This window comes from Salvia hispanica, chromosome 3 (assembly GCF_029641045.1).
Source record: "Salvia hispanica isolate PSC_SH4W2 chromosome 3, Shi_PSC_v1, whole genome shotgun sequence".
Taxonomy (NCBI): Eukaryota; Viridiplantae; Streptophyta; class Magnoliopsida; order Lamiales; family Lamiaceae; genus Salvia; species Salvia hispanica.
In genome coordinates, this window is record NC_142694.1 from 27589427 (window position 1) to 27616061 (window position 26635).

At 36.5% G+C, this 26635-nt stretch overlaps 3 protein-coding genes across 3 annotated transcripts; 2 read left to right on the forward strand and 1 right to left on the reverse strand.

Moving 5' to 3' along the window:
• Positions 1 to 207: 207 nt before the first annotated feature.
• LOC125214790 (kinesin-like protein KIN-14E) lies at positions 208 to 10659 on the reverse strand. Its single transcript, XM_048115947.2, has 24 exons — positions 10532 to 10659; positions 9793 to 10053; positions 9569 to 9641; positions 9327 to 9458; positions 8992 to 9230; positions 8491 to 8818; positions 6430 to 6526; positions 6150 to 6331; positions 5857 to 5972; positions 5586 to 5688; positions 5095 to 5247; positions 4834 to 4980; positions 4533 to 4742; positions 4173 to 4337; positions 3974 to 4078; positions 3456 to 3596; positions 3179 to 3373; positions 2887 to 3013; positions 2204 to 2406; positions 1935 to 2117; positions 1618 to 1713; positions 1275 to 1472; positions 910 to 1181; positions 208 to 754 (listed from the first exon to the last, which is right to left on the reverse strand). Exons 2-24 carry the CDS (start codon positions 9933 to 9935, stop codon positions 562 to 564), a joined length of 3801 nt encoding a protein of 1266 aa, XP_047971904.2. The 5' UTR covers positions 9936 to 10053; positions 10532 to 10659; the 3' UTR covers positions 208 to 561.
• Positions 10660 to 13594: 2935 nt separating this feature from the next.
• LOC125209634 (uncharacterized) lies at positions 13595 to 14218 on the forward strand. Its single transcript, XM_048109223.2, has one exon. The coding sequence runs from the start codon at positions 13595 to 13597 to the stop codon at positions 14216 to 14218; it is 624 nt and encodes a 207-aa protein (XP_047965180.2).
• A 3946-nt stretch (positions 14219 to 18164) lies between these two features.
• Positions 18165 to 24966, forward strand: LOC125213198 (auxin response factor 8-like). The gene is made up of 13 exons (XM_048113596.2): positions 18165 to 18833; positions 19054 to 19172; positions 19266 to 19364; positions 19468 to 19524; positions 19632 to 19787; positions 19865 to 19949; positions 20790 to 20880; positions 20966 to 21130; positions 21193 to 21315; positions 21670 to 21745; positions 22063 to 22210; positions 23738 to 24699; positions 24772 to 24966. Exons 1-13 carry the CDS (start codon positions 18764 to 18766, stop codon positions 24964 to 24966), a joined length of 2346 nt encoding a protein of 781 aa, XP_047969553.2. The 5' UTR covers positions 18165 to 18763.
• Positions 24967 to 26635: the final 1669 nt, after the last annotated feature.

The following is a 26635-nucleotide window of genomic DNA, read 5'->3' on the forward strand; positions in this document are numbered from 1 at the left end:
TCGTTGAATATGAATTCGTTAAATTTTGTATAGCCATAAATACCTAAATCTAAGTGGGGTGTCAATTCTTTAAGAATTTATAATGACATTGAATTCTGACATTTTTTATCACTTCAGTGAATGCAATCACCAATAATTGAAATGTTCGTTAACCCTTACAGAAGCATAATAGAGTATATTAATATTCATGTGGACAGTTTGAGGGAATTAAATGAACTTGAGTCGGTCAGAATAAATAATTGTAGGATATCATATTTACAACTTTTGAGTACAATGATATGAGAGATAGGAAGGCGTAGTCCCAAATATTGGTAGCAATCTCAACAATATACATACATCTCTACTATACAAAACTAGGAATCCGGTAGGTATCCCTACAGAAAGCATTCTTGCCACAACAAAATTTGAGGACGTAGATACCAGCAAGGAAGCAATGCAAACAACTATTGACAAGCTATGCTACGAGATGTATCACTTGCTGTATTTCCAAGAATACGTATATCCTTAGCCAACGAGACGGGAAACTTTGCCAAAGCATTGCATAGAGCTTAAATACCTACCTCACATAGAATGGCGATTATCTGACTTGTTTCCGGGGGTCTGTTCCTCTTGGATCTCTTCTAGCTCCTCGTCGTCGCATCTTTGGCCCGCCTGCTCTTTCCAATAAGCTACCAACTTCTTCAGTCGAGCTACTTCCTTAGACGACACATTTTTACTAGGGTCGTTCACAATTGAACGGACTCTAGATGCATACCTGAAGCACAAGGAATCACAAGTGTCAAGACTTAACTTCGTTGTGGCTTTATCAATGAAGGTAGTTTACACAGACGAAATAAGCATGAGTTGTTAGATTGCTTTCTTTACAAGATAATATTGTCCTAGTTAAGTAAGGCGCAAAAGCTAACTTACGTTAAAGAGTTGTAGGTCTCGTCCAGATTGGACTGTGCGGGGGACACATTGACAAACATCAATGTTTTGGCATTACCACCAAGTGAATCGCTCATCAACATGGTCAGTTTATGGTTTCTGTAAGGGATGTGTTGATTGCTGGAAGATAAAGCACCAATAACATCTCCAAGGGCTGAAAGCGATTTGTTTATACTTTGGGCTTCTTTCAACTGGTCACCAGAAGAACCTGATTTCTTCACTCGTTCAGATCCAGCAAGATCAACAAAGCTTAGCTGCACGAAGTTTAGGATGCTTATTAACGTTAGTAAAAAAAGTTGATCAGTTTACACAATTAGAACAATCAGATTGATACAATCATACAATACCTTTCCTCTGGAAATTGTCTGAGTTTGAAGGTTGGTGCTTTCAATTATAATGGACAAGATTAAATGAGATCTCGAACTTTGCTCGTTCATCATTGTCCCAGTTGTGTGACGCTGTTCAGATCCTCTTTCAATAATATTTCTCAATTCATCATATGATGAAATTAATAAGACCGTCGCGTTTTCGACAACAACCATTCCCTATTAGAAAAAAACAGTACAAAATCATTAAACAACTTCAGGATATCAACCAAGGAAATATATCTAAATGTAGCATGAAAGAAAATCATAAATTCCAAACATAAGGAGTTAAGTTTAGATTCATTTATGCATATATCAGCAATACCTTTGGATCTTTTTTAATTTCCAATTTCGAACGTTTTGCATTCTTTGGGAGCAGGAGATCGATTAGGGTATCTTGATATAACTCCACCATGTATGCCTGCATATGTTCTTAAATATATTAGACAATGATACAACAAATACAAATTGGTAATACATGCTTCTTGCTTTTGATTTCAGATTTTGTTTTATTATTAAGAAGAAATCAGCTACAAAATCATTCAGATTATTCAAACATAAAACAATCACACAATTTGGTTCTATTAATGGACAATATTTTGTTGAATGGAAAACTCCATCTGCAAGTACAAAGTTTGTTACCTTTAGAGTAAATGAGAATTTTTTACTATCCCGCTTCATAATTCTAAAAAGTTCTGATATAGCACGTGGAGTTAGCCCAGGATTTTCTTCGGATCCATATATTGTAAATGTCTTCCCAGAACCAGTTTGCCCATATGCAAATATGCAAACGTTGTATCCATCCACAGCAGATTGTATTAGGTACTGCATTAAAGGAAAAGTCAACCATGTTAGTCAAATTAGTGAGAATGTATGTCACAGCCAACCACACAAAATTCTATAAGACTTGCCTTGGTGTCCTCAAAAACATCATCTTGAGTGGCATATCCATCAAAAACTCTATCATACAAATGTTGTTTCAATCTGTCATCTTTCCACGTATGTTCTACAGTGAATTCATCAATATTTCTCAGAACATCTTTTTCTCTCTCAGATATTTCCTTATTACTGAGAGGCCTTAGTCGACAATAGACTCGAATCTTTCCTTTCATATCTGGATAATAAGAGAAGTGTCAAAGCATAGTCGTTGACAAAATAAGGAAATTGGAAAAGGACATTCCTAATACCATAGACATTTTGACACCAAAGGAAGACCACTAAACTTTGAAACAAAACTAGATATCTTTTTTCTTATATTAACATGCTCAAGTTCCTTTTTTGGGTTCTGGGATGTTATAGTTTCATCTAAGATGTAGCAATTTTCCCTCTGAAAAATATTGTATCGTTAAACTAATGTATGAACTATGAAGCCAACTAATTCTCAAATCTAAGACTTTATAGGCAGAAGAGTAATGACACAAAAACTATACATTTTTAAGTTTTATATTAAATCCAAGCACAAAACAGATCAGGATAGGAATAGCTCAACAGCATCATATAGGGGGATTATATGGGTGTGCATGGTTGAATATTATTCCTTTAACGGAAACATGCCAGAGGACAGAATCAAGAATAGCTAGAGTGTCAGTGGTACCTTCAATCGTGTTGAAATATCTTTTTCTCATAATTTGTTCCTCCTTATAAAGTGCCTCCATCTCAGCCAATTGAGCTCCTTGCATCTTCAAAATTGCAGCAGTTTGCTCATTTTTTCTGTCAATATCCTGCTCAAGGAACCAACCGTTAAATGTATGTACAATGTAACATTATAGTCTATTATCTTTTGAATAATGCAACACTAATATCAACTCATAAAAATACCTCTCATGCACACATAACAAGTCTCAGAATTTAAATAAAGGAAAAAACTGGTGACATGAAGATCCCACCTCTTTCATTTCTCTAAGTTCTTCCAATTCTCTGAGATTAGTTTGCACTGCAGAGATCTCTGTGTCCTTAAGGGCAAGAGATGACTTTGCTGCAACCAAATTTTGCGTGGCCACTTCCAGTTCCCTTTCAAGCTCCGAAACGCGAAGCTTCAAGCTCTTTCGTTCTTGTTCAAAGTTACTCTCAAAAATAGCAATCTGCATTCGAAGTGCCACAGCAGTTTAAGGTCATTTAAGCTATAAAGAGTTGTCCAAATAAAGAAAAATACGATATCGTTACCTCATCAGCATTCTTCTTATGAAGCCTTGAAAGTTTCTCTTCAAGAGATGCTCTTTCACTCGCAAGTTTTCTATTGGTTTCTTCTGCATCATGCAACTCAGTTGTGCGTGCTTTCAAATCATCTTGAATCTTATGCAAGACCTGTTCATAAAAATCAAAACAAGATGGTCAATATTGAAGAATAAATCAAATGCAGCAAATTGGATTGACCAATTATTTGAAGTGAATAAAATAACATGTAATCACAACACTTTTAGGGTGTGTTCTCTTTGATGGATAAGGGTGGGCAACATATATTTTCACTCATTTTCTACTCTTTTCACATGTTCCCTAGGATAGAAAAAAATTTCCCCGGTCAGCCCATTTTCCCTCTTCTTGTTCACTCCGATTCCTAATAATATTATTATTATCATAGGTATTAGTGTGATAAAAATTTCCCTCCTTTTCATATGATATATTTGCAACCAAAAAGAACACTCTTAGGGGAAAAAAGATATTGAAAAGCCACGCATGTATACCTTATTATTTGTTTCAAGCAACTCTTTCCTCATATTGTTTTCCGCCCCTTGGCTATTCAGCTTTGCCAACTTCACCTCAATCTTCTGTTTCTCCAATAAAGCAGCCTACAGGCGATTGGAGGATGAGATTTGGCAAACATCAATGGAGATTGGGCAAACATCAATGGAGATTGAGCACATTCTTCTCAAAGATTCCTACCTGAATTGCTGAATCTTTTTCATCACACAAGTTTCTCAGTTTGTCACGTTCACAGATGATTTCTTCTAAATAATTTTTCTCAGACCTTAGTCTGCCTTTCAGACCCTCCAAATCTTCTTTCATCTCCAATTCTTGCTTTTGCATTTCATGCAGATCCTTTTGCAACTGAAAACCAAAAGTATGAATTGTCTGAGTTTGAAGAGAAATATAGGATACTTTGTAATGTAAAATAGCAATGAGTAACATAGTGTTAGTTAAGCAGAGATTTCAAGAAAAAAATAGCAGAAGTTAGTCGTGGGAACAAATACAGTCAATATGTTAGAGTTGACTAGCAATTACTTGAGACATTCACAAACTCACTTGATTAACTTTATTCTCGGATTCTTGAAGAGATCTTGACAATTCCAGAACACGCTTCTCATTTGCGTCCAAAGGAGGTCGAACATTATTAGAAGGGCTTCCATTGACCGAACCATTAACTGAACCATTAGCAACTGCACGTGCTTTGGAGTACCGACGAAGCATTACATCATTGATATGTGTTTGAAGGGCAACGCAGATTTCCTCCCCCTGATTCGATAAGATTGACAGAGATAATTGAGTAACAACACAAAGGAATACAAAGAACAAAATATATGAACAAAAATCGCGAACAGCTGACCTGCTTAGTTTCAAACTGAAATATATGAAGGACACCTGCAACTCTCATCTTAAAAAATACAGCAGTATTACTGCTTCCAAATTGCATTATATCCCTTAACTCAGCCGAGTGAAGATACTCCTTTGGCACAGGACGGAAGAAATGAACCTTTGGGGAAACAAGCATTCATAGTTAGGCATTGGATCATCTTGTGGTATTAAATGCCATTTTGAAATAGGAATCAGACTTGTGGTATTAAATACCATTAGAAATCAGACTTACCCCACGCTTATTAATGCCTAGAATAATTTTCCCTGGAAGGAGCCCAACGGGATCATCAATCTTACGGACAGCAAAGAACACAGAGTTCCCATAAGGAAGTGTTCTCAGGATCCGCAAAAATTGTTGTCTAGCATCATCTTTTGTCAAATTTTCCTGAAGTTTGACACAGTTTACAACAATATAAACGCCATTTATATAGTATTTAAAAGTATAATCTTATACCCCTAAATACCTATGGCATGAATCTAAAGTAAATGAAATAAAGAATATTGTAAAGGACTTGAATAATCCGGAGATACAACGTGGCAGAGAATGAAGTTACGCAAGCTATTGATAAGTAGAAAAATTATAAGCATATTATTGTCCATTTTATACTACAAATGCCTAAAGTTACCCAATTCATTGTAAATGTAGAAAAGCATAATGATGTTTAAGAAAAGACAATATTTACTGGTAGTCAAGAAAAATGAAATTAAAATAATCCTTCTCACCATGGAACCATAACGGGAAAGAACATCAAGCTCCCAATCTCTCTTGGCTCGAGTAATGGCGAGTTGTCTTGGGAGAAATCTTTCCAAAAGCGATGTCCAATCTCTGGATATGTGAATAAACAAACAAAAGAGAAAAAATTAAGCAACAAGTGTAACCATATCTTACAAGATTACAAGTTAAATAACGATAAATAAACAAGTTGAAGACTAAATCAAGAAACATTAAAAACACAAAGTCAAAGGGAAAGAGAAACAGAGTCAGCCCACTGACGTGCATGTTTCAGGAGAAACAACATATCCAATTTCAACAAGAATTTGCAAAGCAGATAGCTGTGCAGCATCATCTCTTCCCACAGGATAATTTCCTAATACATAATCATGTTGTAGCTGTAGAAAGGAACAAAGAATGTCAGAGGAAGATACTGTCAAGAATTAGTTAGCATTACACTTGAAATTGAGCCAATCAGGTTCAACAAAAGAAGCAAGTGAATTAGCAATAAAAAATCATATAGTATATAAATATAATCAAATTTAGAAAGACAGATATGAGGAGAGGGGACATACTTGGACATATGATAATTGCACAAACATTGGGTCTGTAATAGCTTCATCTGACTCCCGAAATAGCTTCTTTTTTAGTATGAGTTTGCACTGTAAAATTTCCCCCTTACTTCGGTCCTTTGAAGCCTTAAAGTCAGCAAGTAGATCACCAATATATTTATTATCATCCAAACCTATATACTCCTCTACAGAACATATGAGAATGGATTGTTAGCATTTATGATGGATAACTAGAAGCACGTTTTTCCTTGATAATTTAAACAAATTACATCAACATGAGTACCATTTCCAGGGTCCGCTGATTTTGAAACAACAGCCTTGCGACACTCAAACAAACTGAAGCTAGAATATGGCGATAATTTGATTATTCCAGCAAGCTCCTGTGAGTTTAAATTAACGACAAATAGTTGGTAAAGAATACATTTTGACCATAAAAAGTAAATAAATATCTCCCCATTTCTAATTCATAACAAAATTAACCAGCTTCCAAAATCAGAAACTACACTTAATAAAATATAAACTTTAAATTAAAAAAAAGGACTTACATATCTGTATACTCATGTTGTATTGTATCAAGAACTACCAACTATATCTATTTTCCGTGCGCTGAATGTGAGAGAGAGGGAGAGAGAGGCCCATAATATTTGTAGCTAGACAAGAAGCATCATGTACTAATAGTTTGAATATTATGAGCAATCTTCCCATAGAGGACATACACCACAAGAGAAGCATGATATTATTATCTTGGTCTGTCATCTGTGTTATTGGATTACTCAAGGTTTTGAATCCAATTGATTGCCTATGCTGATGTAATTTAATCCTCATGGAGTTAAACATATCTTAGTCCTATTGGCTTTTTAGGATATACGTCAATAAGTTTAGATCAATTGTGACCAAATCATCTTAATTACCCTACAGAGAGTTGCTATCCAATAAGAGAAAAACTAGTTATGTGGTCGGTAGACCATACTATGCTCTTCTTTATCACGCCCCATTGGCCCCAAAGAAAATCTTCTCTTAATCATGTACACTATTTATTGTGTCATCCCATGATTCATCATCTGCAAAATCTCTTGGTATGCACACAACTTTCCATTCTCTACAAAGAGGGATAGAGAGAACGTTTATGTGATAAACTATAACTTCCAAAACAACTACCTAGTGACATTGGACAATGATGAACAGATGAAGGCAAAGGAAGTAGAAGTGCTTGTACTACTGCAGGCTTCAAATTTGCAATATAAATGCAGTGAGAAGTAGAATTGCTGTTCCAATGAAACAAATAAGCCAGAACAATTCCGTACACTATCTACATTTCTAAAAATTAGGGTACAATAAAGGTTTGCTTATTGTGTCATAGAGAGCACAATTGCACGAGGTGAAAGCAAAATAAGCATATTGGCAAACCCAAATATGGAATCACGTGTGAATCTCATATTTCGTGTCTACTAGCTTAAGAACAATGTTATGGATGGCGTATGGCGGCTTACGGCGGCCAGCTGAAAAACCGCGAAAGGGATATGGCGCATCGGTGTGGCGGTTGATAAATAAATTAATAAAATATTATTAATATACACATATATCAATTCAAAAAATTAGAAAATAATAAAAAAATGTAATATATCAACTATTAAAACAATAAAGAAAGCATAAAGTCATTAGTACTATATAATATGCCTAATACTTAAAGTCTTAGTTCAAATTTCAAAATATAAAGCCGTCATCATCATCATCATAATAATAATTATTATCAATATTTTATGTTTTTATTATAATTTAGTAAAAACTAATTAATAAAATTTTAATGAAAATTTGAAATTATGAATTATATTCAATTATAATACTAATTAATAACTATAAACATTATTATACTATTTCTCATGATTATATGTTATAAACTAATACTACCAACTTATTAAGAAAATCTTAATATAATTTTAATATTATTGATTATATTAACTTATTCTTATTATTACTATATATTATTTTTATTATTATTATTTAATAACAAAATTTTGTTTATCGTTACATCATTCACTTAAGGCGGGGGGCAGCAGGGACACTAGGGCAGTAGGTCAAATATTATTTATCATTACATCATTCAGTCAAGTTCATTTGTTTACTGTCCCAATCGTCTTTCGCTCTATCACTAACAAGCAGGTAAATAAAAAGAGCCAATGAATGCCAAGTTGTGAATAACAGTTCAGGCTGGGAAGATCCTTTAATAACCTCATGAGAGATCGTAGTAGAGAAATTGGTTTTTTGTTTAAACAAAATAAAAACATCGACTGACAAATATGAAATGTATGTGTACAGTGTACACATGAGGAAGTGTGATTAGTACCTCAACAACATCAGCAACAGTTGTGGCCATCTCATATGTAATCTCTTCAAATGTCTCATCCAGGAAAAAAACTATAGTTGTGAGTTTTTTCCCAGTCAGCACAGCATTAATCTCCTCACGTCCAGGTATTGTATGCCGTGGTCCAGCCTTAACAGAACGCTTTAATGCATTCAATGTGTTCATGGCAAGGACGTGTACTTCAGAATCATTACTGATACTGTGTGCCACAGTATGTACATACTCGGACAAATACCCACCGATTTCCTTGCAAGGGGGCATGCAGGATGCACATAAACACATCAGCTCCCATGCCCTAATTAATGAGTGCCTGTTTACAACACAGCACAAGACCAACTACATATCAGCAAGCTGCGTGGAGCAATGGTAATAAAGGAGAGTGTATCAACCAGTATTGGCACCTAGATAAAAGCACTAGGGTGATGAGTAACAACAACTAGATTAAGAATTTGAGAACTTCAAATTGGGAATCTAAAAACAAACCTATCAGGATTATTTCTTGTCTGCTTCAACACTTGCATAAATAATTCATCACGAAGTTCAGAACGCTTCAAAGCTTGCTTGTATAGTTTGTTAACAAGCTCAATGCGTTCATCTAAGCTCATTGGAGAAACTCGATCAGAGGTATCAACCCCAATATACTTCAGGATGACTTGGAACAGCTTAACTGCTCTGCCAATAAGATCACTGTTTATTTTAAGCAGCGAAGTTGGTATAGGTTCCTGTCAAAAGGTATAATCTACATTTAGCACACAAAATGGTAAAGATGAACATTAATATACAAATATTTTAGCTATACAAATATTTTAGCTCAATACCTTCTGGAAACATAGCATATCCTCAAAGGTGAACTTTTCTCGAACTTGTGTTCCAGATGTCCTTTTTGAGAAGAAACCACGTTTTCCAGCTGAATTAAGCTGCTTCTGCATAGCCCTCAAGAATCCCTCCACCTAAATGAAGAAAAATCATTACAGACTAACGAGGTTGAATATCCACACCCAAATACAATGGGTATCATTCATTGCAATATCTGAAAAAAAAGAAACTTTTGTATATTCACCTGGAACTTGTCAATCAGTGGTAAAGCACCAGCAAGTTCAGGTGGCATAGCTGAAGATAGTGTATTCGGTGTACTGCAACTCAAATGACAAATCAGTAAGGTTGGCGTAACCGCATTGTAATCTTAAAAATCTAGATTTACATCCAACTCAATCTCTCACTACGCACCAAAAACATATAAACGCAATTCAAAAGTAGCACATGCGATGAAATGAAATAACTTACAGTGGAGCAAAATTGGAACCATCGGAGTCATAATCATCACCGTTTGAGGTGGCAAAAGAGTTGTGTGAAGGGGTCCCCAACCCATTGCTAGAGCCAAATGAAGACCTGCTTGATCTCAAACTGTGTGCCATATCAGTTGCCATTTCTTGTAAGCAGCACGAATGCCCAATAGATCAATTCAAACCATAGTTCTTTCTCTTTTTCTATTTCTCTTATCAGAATTAAATCAATCAAGCCCTTTGTCTATCTCGGGAAAAATTTCTGTACAGCAACAACAATGAACAATCAGCATATAAATCCCAACAATAACAATAATAAAAGCTACCGAATTTTATATTTTTTTAAAAGTAGCCCAGAAATGAGGAACAGACTAGAACCTAAGCAGAAGTAACGAATCGCATTTACAAAAAAGAATACCCTATTTAAGATCAGAATTTGATAAACCCCAATCTCTGAGATCCGGCACAAATTCCAGACATAAAACAGTGGATTAACAGCATCTAACTACGAAAATTGCAGCTGAGAAGACCGAATGAATTTACAAAAAATTAAGATCACAAAAGTTAAACTAGAATGAAGTACGGATAGACGATAGTAAGCACTAAACGCCAACAATGGCAGCAGAAAGTGAAGGAAAAACACTCCGCAAATGCCCAAATTGAAGGAAGTTAAGTCAATGCACGAAACAAATCTAGTGAAACAAGGAATAGCGATAAGTAAATCAGAGCACAGAATGTACCGCGTGAGCTAATCAATGTCTGATGGAGGAATTTCGGTTGCCCAAATCCAACTGGGGAGAGTGAAGCAAGAAGAAGGTGGGTAAAGGTTGGATTTTTAAATTTTCTTTTCTTCTACGATAACATTTGTCCTTTTTAAAATTAAATTCAATTGAATATTCTTATAAAAATAGTAGTAGTACTCCTACAAATTTATTCAATATTCACAATGCAGTATAACAATATAGATATTCAAATTTCAAACTAAATTGTGTGAATATGTTGTATCGCTATAGAAAAAGATAGTATTATTGATTAGCACACTTAAAATAAATAAAAAAACAATATTGAAGCACAATATCTATGTGTCTATGACTAACAAAATTAATTATAAATCCAAGCACATAGGTGAAAGAGTTTTTTTTTCTTCTAAATTTTTGTACTTTTAATGTGTGTTTGAGATAATGTGAATCAAAAATTTAATAAAGATTTTTACTAACTACTATATTTGTCAATCCAAAAGGGGGAAATTAAAATTGCTTACGATATATAGTACTAGTATGTTTTATTGTAATAGATGAAATATTATTTTTGGTTAAAAGATTACTGTAATCTTAGGTGGTAGAGGATAAGAAGGTCTATGCACAAAATACTATAGATTTATAGATTAATTAAAAATAAAAGTATAAAATTACAAATTAATCCCGGCAAAGACATTATATCTTTAAATTATGACCCGAATAAAATAGGGTTACTACTTTCCTTTTTTATGAATACATGAAAATTCGTTTGTTTTTCATGTTTGGCTGTTTCTTAATGTCATTTAGTAAAAAGTTCTTTACTTCAATTTATTTTCCTCACCTTTATACGAAAGAATGTCAATGCAAATAATTATGCACTTAATGCCTTGATTAACGAATATCTGTTTATTAACTTCATATTAACTTTATAATTATATTTTTTTTTAAGGATTCAAAGCTCTTAGCCCATAGGCGTATTATAGATCTATATATATATATATATATATATATATATATCAATAAAAATTAATAAAATAAAAGTAGGAAGTATTTGACTCATTGAGCGTCATCCAGTAGGAGTACAGAGTACTAGCATTTATGCTTCCACAATGATTGCACAACTCTAAAAATACAATACAAAATACTAGTATAAAATTAAGTATATTTGGTGGATTTATGTTTAATCATATATGATCAAGTTTCATTACAATGGTTCTCAAATTTCAGACGGTAGTATAACATTATAAGCATACCTTCTTGTTAAAAGAGTAGTTGTTCAAAAGTAGGAAATGGAAATAATAAAGTGAGAGAGAGAGAGTGAATAAATTAAAAGAGTTTTCAATGGCATGTTGTGAAAACAATATTTAGTTACATTTGAATATGTTATGCATTGGATTTTAATTTTAGATAGTGGGATATTGAAATGAAACATGCAAGTAACTAAATATAATATCGCATTGAAGTGGGAATCGAAGGAGTAATTTTTATGCAACATTGCGAAGTACAAACATAGTGCTTATACAATGTTCAAATACCTTTAGGTGTTTGATTAAATCAAAAATAAAAAAAAAATAAAAAAGAAAGAAAGAAAGGCATTTTGCATTTCATTTGTTCGAAAATGTTAACATTCCGTAAGTCAATGAGATTATATCTGAATTTTCAAATATGTGTGAATGAGTTATTTAGACATTTTCCCTAAAATTACTGCAGAGCGAATTTGGATCGCAAATTTGTGTATACGTGAACACACTACAAATGCGACTAATAAAAGTTCACTATTAAAATCCCCTAAAATAAAAGTATGTACTGTAATAATTTTATTGTTTTTATTTACGCAAGAAGAGTAAATATAGCTAAGAGTATTTGTGTGATATATTATTGGTATAAGAAGATCTTTGTGCAATGTCATTTAGATTCTCGATCCATCCTTGTAGCACAAAGGGTTGTAAGTTCAAACCGCGGTCCCATGCATATTATTCTCATGCATAACATGCAAAATCCATGAAATAAGTGATAGTGATAGACAATTGTGAAAATGCAATCTAAGTGAAGCCCTTAGAGCATCCACAATGGATGCCCGATCGCGCGCCCGATCGGCCGAGATCGGGCTCGGGCGTGGTCGGGCATCCATTGCAGCCCTCGGTCATGCCCGAGCGCGACCGATAGTTCGGTCGTGCCCGATCCCGAGCCCGATCGATCGGGCGCCCATTGCTGAGGCGCGCCCGATCACGCTCGAGCCCGATCACGCGTTTTTGATTTTTTTTTTTTTTTTTCTTTTTTAATTCTATATATATACACCTTCATTTCACTCATTTTTCACACAACTCTCACACATCTCTCTCAACTCTCTCTCTCCATAGCAATATCTCTTTCACTCACTTTTCCAAAATGTTTCCCGGGGAAGATATTGGTCGGTCTATGGAACGCGCAATGTTTGCTTTCGGGAACCAGATTCTCGCCGGTATTCGTGCAATACATGAGCAAGAGCAAGCCGAACAGTAGGCCCAAGAGCAGGTCCCGAGGCCCATCCGCCGACGGACATCCGTCCGTCGAGAGCATGTCTTAGCTCATCAACGTCTGTTCGAGGACTACTTCGCCGAACATCCCCGGTGGGGCGCGCCGGTTTTTCGCCGACGGCTTAGGATGCGGCGAGAGTTGTTTCTCCAGATTGTTCACGCGTTGGAGGCGCGCGACGAGTACTTCCAGTGGCGGGAAGATGCGGCCCATAGAAAGGGTCCATCCCCGCTGACGAAGTGCACTGTTGCGCTTTGTCAGTTGGCATACGGCACTACGGCGGACGTGTTCGACGAGTATCTTCACGTCCGGGATACAACTGGCCGGGAGTGTCTGGTAAATTTTTGTGCGGGCGTTATTGACGCCTTCGGCGCCACATATTTGCGCAAGCCGAATGCCCAAGACTGCCAGGACCTGCTGCGGATGCACGATACGGTGCACGGCTTTCCTGGAATGTTAGGGAGTATTGATTGTATGCACTGGGAGTGGAAGAATTGTCCTGCAGCGTGGAGAGGCCAATTCACCAGTGGGTATAAGGGTACCCACCCGACGATGATCCTTGAAGCAATCGTTGACCACAGTCTTTGGATTTGGCATGCTCACTTTGGCGTGGCGGGGTCCAACAACGACATCAATGTGCTGAACTTGTCCAGTCTCTTCACCGAGCAATGCAATGGCAACGGTCCGGTTATCAGCTTCACTGTCAACGGACGACAACATCATATGGGGTACTACTTAGTCGACGGCATTTACCCGAGATGGCCAGTTTTCTGGAAGACGATCTCTTGTCCAACGGGTGCGAGGAGAGAGTTTTTTGCGACAAAGCAGGAGGCTGCACGGAAGGACGTGGAACGAGGATTCGGTGTGCTTCAAGCGCGTTGGGGAATAGTGAAAGACCCGACTCGTTTCTGGTACAGGCATCATATCGCCAATGTCATGTACGCGTGCATCATCTTGCACAACATGATTATTCACGACGAAGGTCGTGCAGCTAGCCAGTGGTCCGACGATGAAGCCGCTCCGAGCGCAGGTCATGCAGCCCCGCCGGTCGTTCGAGGTTTACCCTATGGACTCAACGAGAGATTACAAGCTCATGAGAGCATGCGCAACCAACATGCCCATCTTGATCTCATGAACGACATGATTGAAAAAGTTTGGACACGTAGTGGTCGTTGAAATTGTACCTCTTTTTTGTAACTTAAAAAAAAATTAAGTAATGTATGTTTTTTGCTAGTTCTTTAATTTAGAAGTCTAATTTTGCTATTTATAATTGGTAAACATAAAAAAAATTAAAACTAAAATTGAAATGAAAAGTGGATAAGAGATAGGGCATGCACTAGGGCTCCACCATTGCAGAAAGATAGGGCATGCTGACGTGGCAACCACTAGGGCTCTCACTGGGGCATGCACTAGGGCATCCATTGTGGATGCCCTTAGGGCTCGTATAAATGGGCAGAATTGGGTTGAAAACTTGACAATTATACAAGTTCGGTGTTCAGTACATAATTCTACGAAAACCCCCAAGCCCGCACGGTTGCTATCACCTAAATCATTTCTGGTGAATTAGTTGATATTAGTTTCTATGTTCACAGTTCACACAGTGGAGCAAGAAATGGTATTGAGTTTACTTCTTTGCCCCTGAAAAATTCTAATCCCCCAAGATTGGCGTTCCCCAAAATCACTCTCAACTGAACAAGCTGGAGCTCTTTCTCTCTCTAAGCTCTCGGCTGCAGCCCTCGTCGGGGAGGATGGTATCCAACCAGCAGCGGACGGAGGGTCATGAGAGATAGATGGAGAGTTACGGCAGTTTAGAAACCGCGACTTCAGTTGTCGCGCTAGTCGCCGAAGTGAGAAGTGAGAGAGAAGGAGACGAGAGTGTTGAAGACCATCTTCTTCGAACGTAGTATTCGGTATTGTAGTTTCTCTTACCCCTACACGATTATCATGCAGATACATACATTTTGGTGAGCCCCACTAGATATTAATCATTCAAGAATTATTTCATGCAAAATCAATTACTCAAACCGAATAACTCATAAATTGGAATTAATATATCATATTATTATTATATTAACGAGATCAAAACAATTTGTATATCTTAAACTACTTTAGTGGCAGCAAGAAACTCCAACAAGTGTACGGATAAAATAAAGTATGCAGCCCCTATCAATTTTAGAAACTCCAACCTTCATTGCTCATCCTTTTAGATAAACATGAGATATATTGACCCACGAAGCTCACTAAAAAATATTCAAGAATTTAAAACTCTATATATAGTTCATGTGTACTCACTTTCACAACATGAGGCAAAATGGATGGCTATTGCTCTTTTGTCAGCATAAGAATTTTATAGCATAAAGAAGAAGACGAAGAATTTTTTTATACATGGAGTTTGTGGAGGAAAAAAAAAGGTATGTTAAAACTAAGGAGAAACAATTATATTAAAATATTTATGGTTATGGGTTTTATTTGGGCCTAGACTATACCCGTCCTAGGTCTGGGATGGACTGAGCTATGTTTGTGCATGAGCTGGATTGGGTTTCTAATGGATTTGAGTTTGAAAAACGGTCTAATTAAAACTAACTTCAACTTATGAGCTCATACACGTCTGGATCATGCAGGACTGAATCGACTCGACCCAATTGACAATTCTATTTAAGGCTTTCTTTTTATTTCAAAGATAAGAAAACGATAATTGTTAATAATAATGTTTGATGTTTAAAGTGTGTATTGTTTAGTTAAATGCAAGTCGCAAAGCATGTGATTGAATACTAGTAGTAAAAAAATACTCTCTCCGTTCCTTCATAGTTGAGTCATTTTTCCATTTTGGGAAGTTCCCTCATAGTTGAGTCATTTCCATATATAGTAACATTTTCCTCTCTCTTACTTTACTCTCTCTTACTTTATTCTCTCTACTTTATTCACTTTTACTTTATTCTCTCTACATTTCTCTCTTTCTAACTTTTTTATCTATTTATTTAACACACTCAACATTCATTTCTTAAACTCCGTGCCGAAAAGTTCCGCTTCAACTATGAGGGAACAGAGGAAGTACTACATCATGCTTAACTTTAAAATGTTGGACAATGTTCTAATTTCGATCATCAAGAAGAATTACAAAATATCCATATTGGTATCATATATATTATCAAGTGAAGCAAAACATATTAACTTCTAAGTTCTTCTAAAATGGCATATTTACGGTAAATTTAGTTACAATGATGTCATTTTGTTGTGATAAAAAATTATGTCTCATTGTTTTTAATACTTTGAAAAAAGATGTGTTTGGTAGGGAACTGGCTAATTGTGTGAGTTTTAGGTACATACAATTCGACTAAAATAATAAAATTGGAGGGAAGGAAATATTTTTTAATAAAAATTGGTAACTATATTGACTATCCAAGAACATGGGTTCAGAAACTTATGGACCAATAGCAATGCCTATCATAGAATTTGGCCCGTGACGATATACTATGTAATTGTTTATAAATTGGTCCCCCTCTCTACTCTAGCGGCGTCATGGGCCATTTCATCCATCTTATATAAGTATGAATAATTTCAAGGCCTGGGATTTTCCTTAAAAGAAAAAATGAAATATAAAAATAAAGAATGGAATGATAATTTTCATCCAAAAAAGACCAATAATGGAGACGAATTTGTTATTTTGAATATTATCACTTGTTGCTGGTATTCTCAATATTATCTTGTCGAGGTTAATAGTAGTAACAAGATTGTGGCCATAGACATATGTTTGGTTAGAGGCCATCTAACATGTTAAATTGAATTTATACTTTTATAGGAGTATATATATTTTTTTAAAAAGGTAAAATACGGTATTTCTAAATTAGTTGTTACGTGAAAATTGCTCTTTTTAACTTAGGGATAGTTTTTTACTATTAAGCAAAATTATATATATTCCTGCGTCGTCTCGTATTATGTGGTATGGTTAGAAAATAGGACAACTAATTGATCTATCGCTGTTCCATTCATTGACAAAAAATAATACTCCTAGTTCTTCTATTTTTACATCTTGTTTCACAGGTAATTGTACAAAGTAAGTAAGACGATTATTCATGATATAAACATTAGAATTTTATGGAGAATTTGCTTCCACGGGAATGTAATTTTAGAGAGAAGCGGTTTCTCTCTGAGAAAAACAACGTGAGAATAATAAAATAATATAATTCTTCATTTTTAATTATATATTATATATTTAAAACATATTTATAACACGTGTGTACAAAAGGATCTCCTAAAATAAAGGAACTAACAAACTAAATCAAATACTATAATCCTAACAACTTATGGGAATAGATAATAAAAATAATACTAATTATATTCTAGAATCATGGAGAAAATTAGATGACGTGGTCGTTCATACTTTTCAAAATTGAATTTATTCGCTTCAAATATGAAACAACACCATTTACTAATGTGTCTGTCACCTCCAATTGCTGTAAATCTGGTCTTCAAAATGAACACAAATTAAATCTACCAATTTTGGTTAATGTAATACTCCTCCTATAAACTATGAAAAAATCTTTTTATTTAATTAAAGTCGTAGTAGTATTTTATTTAACATGCAAACACTTTGACTTCACCTACACACATCCACTTCACCAATCCTAAATTCCCAAATTTAAGATAAAAAAAATAAATAAAACTGCAATTTTCCAATCAAATCAGCCGGATATATGAACCAAATTATCCTAGATTCTAAATTAATTTTGAAAATATGACTGATAATTAGAGGGGAATGAGTAACCTCATTTGAGCAGACCTCAATTAAAAAAATTTCAACATATAATCAGCAAATCGGCTTTCCTCTTGTCTCCAAATGAGGAAATGAAAATATGAGGAAATAAAGGGAGATGCACAGATTTGGATCCAAGAGTGAAATAAAAATGGAGGATAAAATGGGGATAGGTGCAGTGGCAATGCTTTCACTTTCACTACATCATATTTTAATGTCCGTACTCCCTGAGCAACCATGGCCCCACCTCCACATGCTCCTGTCACCATCATTTTTTCCATTCCACGGCCACCCTCCGCCGTACGATCCAATCAACCGCTCACATTTTTCCCCATTTCTTTTTATCTCTTGAGAGAGAGAAGAGAGAGGGGGACAGCGACTGAGCCACATTGCATTGTATCAGCAGTACCGTATCTAGCATTTTAGATACACGAATTGTGTTACACGCTCCATCTCTCTCTCTCTCTCTCGATAGATATCATACCCCCTGCTACCAGGTCGACCTCGGTCGGCCGGGATATAAAACTCAACAAATCTGCAACAGTCTTTCGGTTTTTTACTCTCTCTCTCTCTCGCTCTCGAAGATTGTTGCTTGATAGCGATTGACCATCAAAAGTTACCCACTTTCTAGCTCTTACTTAGAATATGAAAAAAAGAGGGGAATTTCCCATTTTCATGTGTTCTTCATTGTTGAGTCTTGATGATTAGGGGGGATTTGGGGTTATGAGGTTTAGGGTTGGTTTTAGGGGTTTTGTGGTGAATTTGGTGTGTGGAGTGGAATGTGAGCGAGGAATTGAGATGGGGAGGAGTGGAATTGGGAGCGTGGGAGTGTTGGAGCTTAGCAAGATTGGATTTTTAGGGGCTGAGATATTGAGGGTTGGAAGTGAGGGTTTTGTTTGAGAGGGATGAGTAGGATTGTAGGTTTATTGTAGTAGTTAGTAGTGATTGTTGAAGTACTACCTTTTTATATGAGTGAAGTCATGGATAAAACTATGAAGCTTTCAACATCAGGGCTGGGTCAGCAACATGGTCATGAAGGTGCTTATTTGTTCTTCTTTTTCTCGTGCTTACTTTTCATTTCCCTTTTGTGTTTTTTTTAATCTTTTTAAAACAATGTTTTTCGGTTTTGTCTAGTCTTGAGCCGTCTATGCATGAAATTGTAGATTGTTTCTTTTCTTGGAAGGACTCTTATGTTTGCTGTCCAAGAGAAATTCATCTTGCTTTAAGCAGATTAGCCTGATTAATTTGTGATTGGTAGGGGAAGAGGAGAAGAAGTGCTTGAACTCGGAGCTATGGCATGCATGTGCTGGTCCGTTAGTGTCCCTGCCAACGGTAGGCAGCCGTGTGGTTTACTTCCCTCAGGGTCACAGCGAGCAGGTTTACCGGAACCTTCTTTCACCGAATGTTTGTTTTACATCAAGTACTCGTTCAGGTTAGATTTAATAGATATTTTCTGGAAATGCTGTGCAGGTTGCTGCAACAACTAATAAAGAAGTTGATGCCCATTTCCCCAATTACCCGAGCTTGCCCCCCCAGTTGATTTGCCAACTCCATAATGTTACAATGCATGTAGGTTTTCTTCAGTAGATTTGTGTGGTCCCATCTTGTTGGCAAAGCTTATTTATAAGCCTTAATTAGAAGTTGGTCTTTTTGTTATTTTGTTTAATTTCAGGCAGACATTGAAACAGACGAAGTATATGCCCAGATGACATTGCAGCCCTTGACTCCGGTATTTTCAAATTTCAAACTATAATAGAATGCTTGATTGCTTAACATTGGTGTCCTTTACTTGTTGACTCAGAATTTGTAAGCATAATATATATTGCTTGGATACAGCAAGAACAGAAAGATGGATACCTTCCTGTGGAGCTGGGAATGCCCAGCAGACAACCAACTAATTACTTTTGCAAGACTCTGACTGCAAGTGATACTAGTACACATGGAGGCTTCTCTGTTCCTCGTCGAGCTGCAGAAAAAGTTTTTCCACCTCTGGTACCATTATCTTAGTGTCTGATTGCTCTAATAGAAACTCCGGCATTAAACAGTTCATAATTTCATTGGTGCTTCAGGATTTCTCACAAACACCACCTGCACAAGAACTTATTGCCAGGGATCTACATGATGCGGAATGGAAGTTTAGGCATATTTTTCGGGGTAAATACTAGCCATTGACTTGTTAAACTGTCTTACTGTTGGAATTTGATGCTTGGAGATTTAGTGCGAAATGCAATTGCAACCCTATCTTAGCATTGCCTATGTAAATTCTAGAGATCTCTTTATGTAGCATTGCTTTGGCCAGGACTTAGAAATTGTGGTGTTTGCATTCATTCTCAGAGAAACATATCTTGAAACCCCAGCCAAATCATAACTGGAGTCCTACAAACTAACAATAAGCTTAATTCTCAACACAAGGTAATAAGTTTTCAGTCATCTCTCTGCTTAAAAACATGGTTTAAGCTTTAAAGTCAATAGTTTTAAAATTTTACTGGAAAACTAGAAAGAAGCATAACTAATGGTACTCCTTAATCACTACAAAAATGTTTCCATGTCAGGATTTACTAGGACACCATACACATGAGCTGGGGGAACTGGTCTTAAGTTGTTAAACATCTTCTCTTTTCAAGATTATGGTCAATGGTATGCCAGAGTCTTGGTTTCAACCTGATAAAGGGAGGTGACCCTTTCTCTGGCTTTTGATCAATTCGGCAGTCAATATTTTAGTGTAAAAATTTTGTACAGGGTACCACGTTTTGTTTCTGAAGTACAAATAACCCTTTCCAATAAAGGAAAATTTTAAGAATTTTGGTGTTATTACTGGTAGGATTAGTGTGGGGAAAGCTCCGCACTAATTATGCCGTAATTTCTTGGCTGATGAGTGATGTCATGTGGTTTTACATTTGTGTGCCATAACCCTATAAGTTTAACTTTATTCAGTAGACAATTTGATATTGAAGGAAATTCTAAACTTTATAATGTGGTTGCTGCTTCTCTCAGGTCAACCGAAGCGTCATTTGCTGACTACTGGCTGGAGTGTCTTTGTCAGCGCTAAACGTCTTGTTGCTGGAGACTCTGTTCTTTTTATATGGTACTTATACTGTTGATTTCCAATTCCAATTTTCAAAATTTGCACTAAAAAAAATTCAATGTTTGCTTCGCCGACCTGGCTTTAGGAATGATAAAAATCAGCTTCTTCTGGGTATCCGTCGTGCCACTAGACCCCAGACTGTGATGCCATCTTCTGTTCTATCAAGTGACAGTATGCACATCGGACTGCTTGCTGCTGCTGCCCATGCTGCTGCTACTAATAGCTGCTTCACTGTTTTCTATAACCCGAGGTAATAGTAGTTTTTCCTTAAATTTTTGTTTTAGCATATCTGACAAAAGCATTTCTCATCAGGGCTAGTCCGTCAGAGTTTGTAATTCCTTTCTCAAAGTATGTCCAAGCAGTATGTCACACACGTGTCTCTGTTGGAATGCGTTTCCGGATGCTGTTTGAAACTGAGGAATCCAGTGTCCGCAGGTATCTAGTACATGCGTGGTCAATATGACAACGCCTTTATCTTTATAACTCTTATAAAATATATTACTATTATCTAGGCAGTTGATTAGTATGTATTCTGCATGGATGTCAATGTCCAAACTCCAAAGTCATTTAGCATGTTAAGATGAGATATCTGGCTTGTTTCTTCACCTTATTTACTCGTATCATCATTCACTGCTGATAGATTTCTGGGCTCAAACAGTTGGTTGACTCACTTAAAATGGCACTTAGACCTAAATATGTCCAAAATACCCTACTTACCTAAGATTGGTTTTAATGAACTTCGTCTTATGAATTATTGGTCTTCTTACACGTCAATCACCACATATCCAGATACATGGGCACGATTACTGGCATTGGTGACTTGGATCCTGTTCGTTGGCCGAACTCTCACTGGCGGTCAGTAAAGGTAAACTGCATATATTGTATTACCTCCACTAACTTTTAATATTGGTGTTTATTTGAACATACTATCATATGTAAATATGTAATAGATATGTATAATGTGAAATCATTAATCAATAATGATCACCATTATAAATTACATAGTTAATTAGTTTTATCTAGTATATATGTTGATAAAGTGACTTTAGCTTTTCGCATCGGGCCTAGGATATGGTTAGACTAAATTAATCATTCTGTGCATGCATGTGCGAGAGGCTCATTGACTTAGATAATACCCAATAATCACTTGCTAGTTGTTACCCCCTTTCTCTAAATTTGTAGGTCGGTTGGGATGAATCAACGGCAGGTGACAGGCAGCCAAGGGTATCATTATGGGAAATTGAACCTTTGACAACATTTCCCATGTACCCCTCATTATTTCCTCTGAGACTGAAACGGCCATGGTACCCCGGGCAATCATCTTCCCAAGGTATATGACCACCAAAATATTGCTTTTCTTGTTTCCTTGGTTTATGGAATGATTAGTTTTTCTCGTTTGTTTTTCTTTATCTCCAGTGGTAGTCTCGTTTCAACAATTGTATATGTAATTTGATAGTTGCCTTTTGAGACCTAGTTTTCTAATCAACTACTCCCTTCATTCCACCATAGGCGAGACATTCTTTTGGGGACAAGACTTGAGAAAAATAGTGTTTAGTGGGTTAAGTGGAGAGAGAATAAAACAAAGAAGTGAAGAGAGAATAAAGTAAGAGAAGGTAAACATGTTTTTTTTTTTGCTAAAAAGGGAGATGACTCACTTATGGTGGGACGGCCAAAAAGGAATACGACTCACTTATGGTGGGATGGAGGGAGTAGATTATTAGTACTACTTCATATAGATTTTGTATCATTATTCGCAAGGTTAGTACCTTAATGACATTTTATAATTGTGCCGAGCACCCTTATGAAAATACTGAAAAGAACTTAGAATCCTAATTTTTAAAGAATTGAAACAAAGAAAGATAAATAATTTGCATGACTTGGATCCTTGCATTAGTCATTCTTGACCTCCATGTCTGCTTCATATTCCACCTGTCACCTTAGAATTTGAAATAGGAAGGGCGAGTCATTCCTAAATATGCTTAGTGAGGAACAATACAATTATCCACATGCATGTAAGCATGGTACTAAATACATGTTTATAAACAAATAATACTTGTGATGTCACCTTAGAATTTGAAATAGGAAGGGCGAGTCGTTCCTATATGCTTAGTGAGGAACAATACAATTATCCACATACATTTAAACATGGTATTAAAGATACATATAAATCAATAATACTTGTGAATTGGCAAAGCTGCAGAGACTTGCGCCCCCAAGGCAGAGGCTTGATTTGAAATAATAATAATATGAATAATGTGAAAGGACATCAAAATTTTCCCTCTCAGATCCTCAACCTTGATTTGAAATACCTCGATGGGACCTAGTTGCCTGTCACTTAATTAATTAATAAAGATATCTTAATATCCACTTGAAATATTTCCTACTTAGAAGGTCCTAGTGATTGGCTTCATAGTATCTGAATTATATATTTAAAAGCTTAGTCATGATAACTAAAAGAAATGCATATAACTTTAAACCCATAAGAAAAAGTCCGAATCAAGTTTCTAGGTCAGTACTTCTCTTTGCCAAATTCCTTTATCTCAGTCCTCGCTATCTTTATATTTTTTTCCTTATTTATTGTTGGCTCAACTTCAATCAATCAAAACCAAGACGAGGAATTAAAGAAAGGGATGGTAGAACTTATGAGATACCTACACACTATTGGAGCCACAATGTGTTTGCCTGCCACACCTTATTATAGACACTATTAGCATGAACATTTAAGGATGAATCTGCACTTGCTTTTGTTAAATTATTCTGCCGTTTCCATGTTGAATGTGTAATAAGTCTGAACACAGTTGCATGTTTTATGCTCCTCGTATAGTCTTTTACCAAGCATTCATTCACTGCTCTTCAGATGCTGGTAATGAAGCTATCAATGGCATGGCATGGTTAAGAGGTGAAGCTGGTCCGCAAGGATTCAACTCTTTGAATTTTCAGTCTGTTGGGATGATTCCGTTGATGCAGCAAAGGTTTGATCCAATTGGCTCAAGGAACGATCTGACTCAGCAGTATCAGGCAATGCTGGCTGGGGGAGGGCTGCAAAACTTTGGGAGCGGGGAGTTGCTGAAAAACCAATTAATGCAATTCCAGCAGCCTGTTCATTACCTTTCAAGTACAGGTGGCCATAGTCCCGTCACGCAGCTGCAGCACAGGCCCCAGTCATTGGGTTCTCCTCAGATGCTGACTGATAATCTGCAGAGACCACTTGAACAGCAAATTGACAATCAAGCTGAAAAACGCGAGCAAGAACATACTTATCAGGAAGCATACTTCGCCCAACACAATCAGCTCCAACAAAGGCCAATGTTCGATATTCCATCGTCTTCAATCTCAAAACCAGATTTTGCAACTTCAAACAATAAATTTTCATCAACGGGTCATTCTACCATGCAAAATCTACTCAGCTCGATTGGTCCCGAAGGCAGTGGTAATCTTCTAAATTTCTCAAGAATTGGTGAGCCGGTACTCAATGAGCAGTCACCGCAGCAATCCTGGATGTCAAGATTTACTCAGTCACCAGCAAATGGTTGTTCCAGTCCGAAAACTTGTGCACCGTTTTCTGGAAAAGATGCTTCTGTTGAGCTGGAAAGTGGTAGCTTGGATGTGCAAACTCAAGCCCTTTTTGGTGCTAATATCGACTCTTCTGCAATCCTATTGCCAACCACTGTGTCAGTCGCTGGTACTGTTCATGCTGATATGCAGTCAGGACCGTCGGGGTATCAGAATCCTCTATATGGATGCGTTCAGGATTCTTCTGATGTGTTGCAAAATACAGGAGAACTCGACCAACCTACAGACACCCGTGCTTTTGTAAAGGTGCTTGTGAGAAATTTGTCTTCCGTAACTGCAAGCCTTAATAGTAGTTTGATGACTTTATTTATTGTATAGGTCTACAAAACGGGATCTGTGGGTAGGTCACTGGACATCACCCAGTTCAACAGCTATCATGAGCTGAGAAGGGAACTGGGTCAGATGTTTGGGGTTGAAGGGTTGCTTGAAGACCCTCCAAGATCAGGCTGGCAGCTTGTATTCGTTGACAGGGAGAATGACATACTTCTCCTTGGAGACGATCCGTGGGAGTGAGTTTTTCACGAAACGTTTCCCTTATGGGTTTTCATTATCATTTTCCGACATTTTTATTATCTGCAGTTGTAAGGATACGATATGCTATGAGTTCCCTTCAGTCTGATAATTCCTCTTGATGTGCTGTGTTGAGAATCTAGAATCATCCATTCATTTCACTCACATATGCATAAGATCATGATATTGTCTCTAATAGAAATAAGATGATAAAGTTTGAGTGTGTTCAAGAATCAGAGTCTCGGCTGTTGGCTCAAAACATCAGATTATCTTGGTTTATGAAAAATTGCGTGCTACTGAATTGACCGTTATAAATGTGGACAGGGCTTTTGTTAATAACGTGTGGTATATCAAGATCCTCTCTCCCGAAGATGTGATGAAGCTGGGAAAGCAAGAGGCAGAGTCGTTGAGCATGAGCACAGGTACAGAGGACAGGATGAACAATGCGGAGAACACCCAAAACTGTCTCTGGACTCCCGTCTCTAGGATCGCTTGAGATGCCTGCTCTGTGCCAATCAGCTCCAACACAAGTACCTCAAATCTCCTTGTTTTTGGACACCACTATAATGTTTTTCATGAATTTGTTTGTTCAGTCGTGCAGCTGGGAGTAGATTCCGTGCAAGTGTTCCTGAGTGTAGCAAGAAGCTCGTAGAATTAGTGTTGTACTTTGGTTTCCCATTTGGCATTGCTGAAACTGTCTTTTACTAGTAATTATTGAAGCAAAAATCTCTTGACTGATTGATACTCCATGAGATTGAGGATATTACTATGATATAATCTAGGACTACTTTCGACATGGATTGTGTAATGTTGGAACTCGTCGTCATTGTTATCGTGTGGGTTCCGTTGTCACTGCCCTACTTGTCTTTCATCTGCGCTTACACCATAACCTAGTTTTCACTCATTTATCATTATCTTGATTGTTCCACTTGATGGAGATCCATGTTTTCAGAATTTAGATTGGATTATTATATGATATTTTAACTGAAGGTTAGAAATTGACATATAAAATTGCACTATTTGTATTCTATAAATAGGACTTTACTTTGATCAACAATTTTGAATTACTCCTTACTATATATGCACAGGTATTTTCACATAAATGTAAAATATTGAAAATTACTGTATAGTAGTAGTAGTATAATAATTGGGCTAGTAAATGGGTAACACGACAGCACACTATTATAATTGAAGTATGTGAAACAGAATAGGTTGGACTCATTTTGTTGATAAAGAAAAAAGTGTTTCCATCGAAGAACAGGAAACCCTTTTTCTGTACAGTTAACTGATTTCCCAAATTCCTTTTCAATTAAGTATTTGAGTCATAGATTTTGACACACACAAATTAAATCAAATGGTCCTCCCTTTCCAGTCAGAGGCCATGGACCACTTCATATGGATATGGTCCACTTTTTGTCAATTATTTTTCTCTCCCAAACCACATGTTTCTTTCCTTCTTAATTTTATGTTTCTTATTTTTATCCTTTTGTTTTTTTAAGTTGGGTGACATTGAGATTCAAATTTTCATCTCACAATTATAAGTGATTGAAACAAATCGATGAGCAACCTAAACAAAAATTTTCAAGATCAAAACATATCAACGGCACCCTTTTTTTGTTAGACATGTTTGATCTTTTTTGTTAGCTAAGCATAATTATGTGGGACTGAGTTT

Bases quoted from the DNA above. Each gene is read 5' to 3' on its own strand.
- LOC125214790 (XM_048115947.2), bottom strand. From the start codon at position 9,935: ATGGCAACTGATATGGCACACAGTTTGAGATCAAGCAGGTCTTCATTT. The intron at 2,407-2,886 runs GTACCACTGACA...CTTATTATCCAG, and splicing joins ATATTTCAACACGATTGAAG to ATATGAAAGGAAAGATTCGA. The intron at 755-909 runs GTAAGTTAGCTT...CTTGTGCTTCAG, and splicing joins GAGACCTACAACTCTTTAAC to GTATGCATCTAGAGTCCGTT.
- LOC125209634 (XM_048109223.2), top strand. From the start codon at position 13,595: ATGATCCTTGAAGCAATCGTTGACCACAGTCTTTGGATTTGGCATGCT.
- LOC125213198 (XM_048113596.2), top strand. From the start codon at position 18,764: ATGAGTGAAGTCATGGATAAAACTATGAAGCTTTCAACATCAGGGCTG. The intron at 19,788-19,864 runs GTACCATTATCT...TTGGTGCTTCAG, and splicing joins AAAAAGTTTTTCCACCTCTG to GATTTCTCACAAACACCACC. The intron at 21,131-21,192 runs GTAATAGTAGTT...ATTTCTCATCAG, and splicing joins ACTGTTTTCTATAACCCGAG to GGCTAGTCCGTCAGAGTTTG.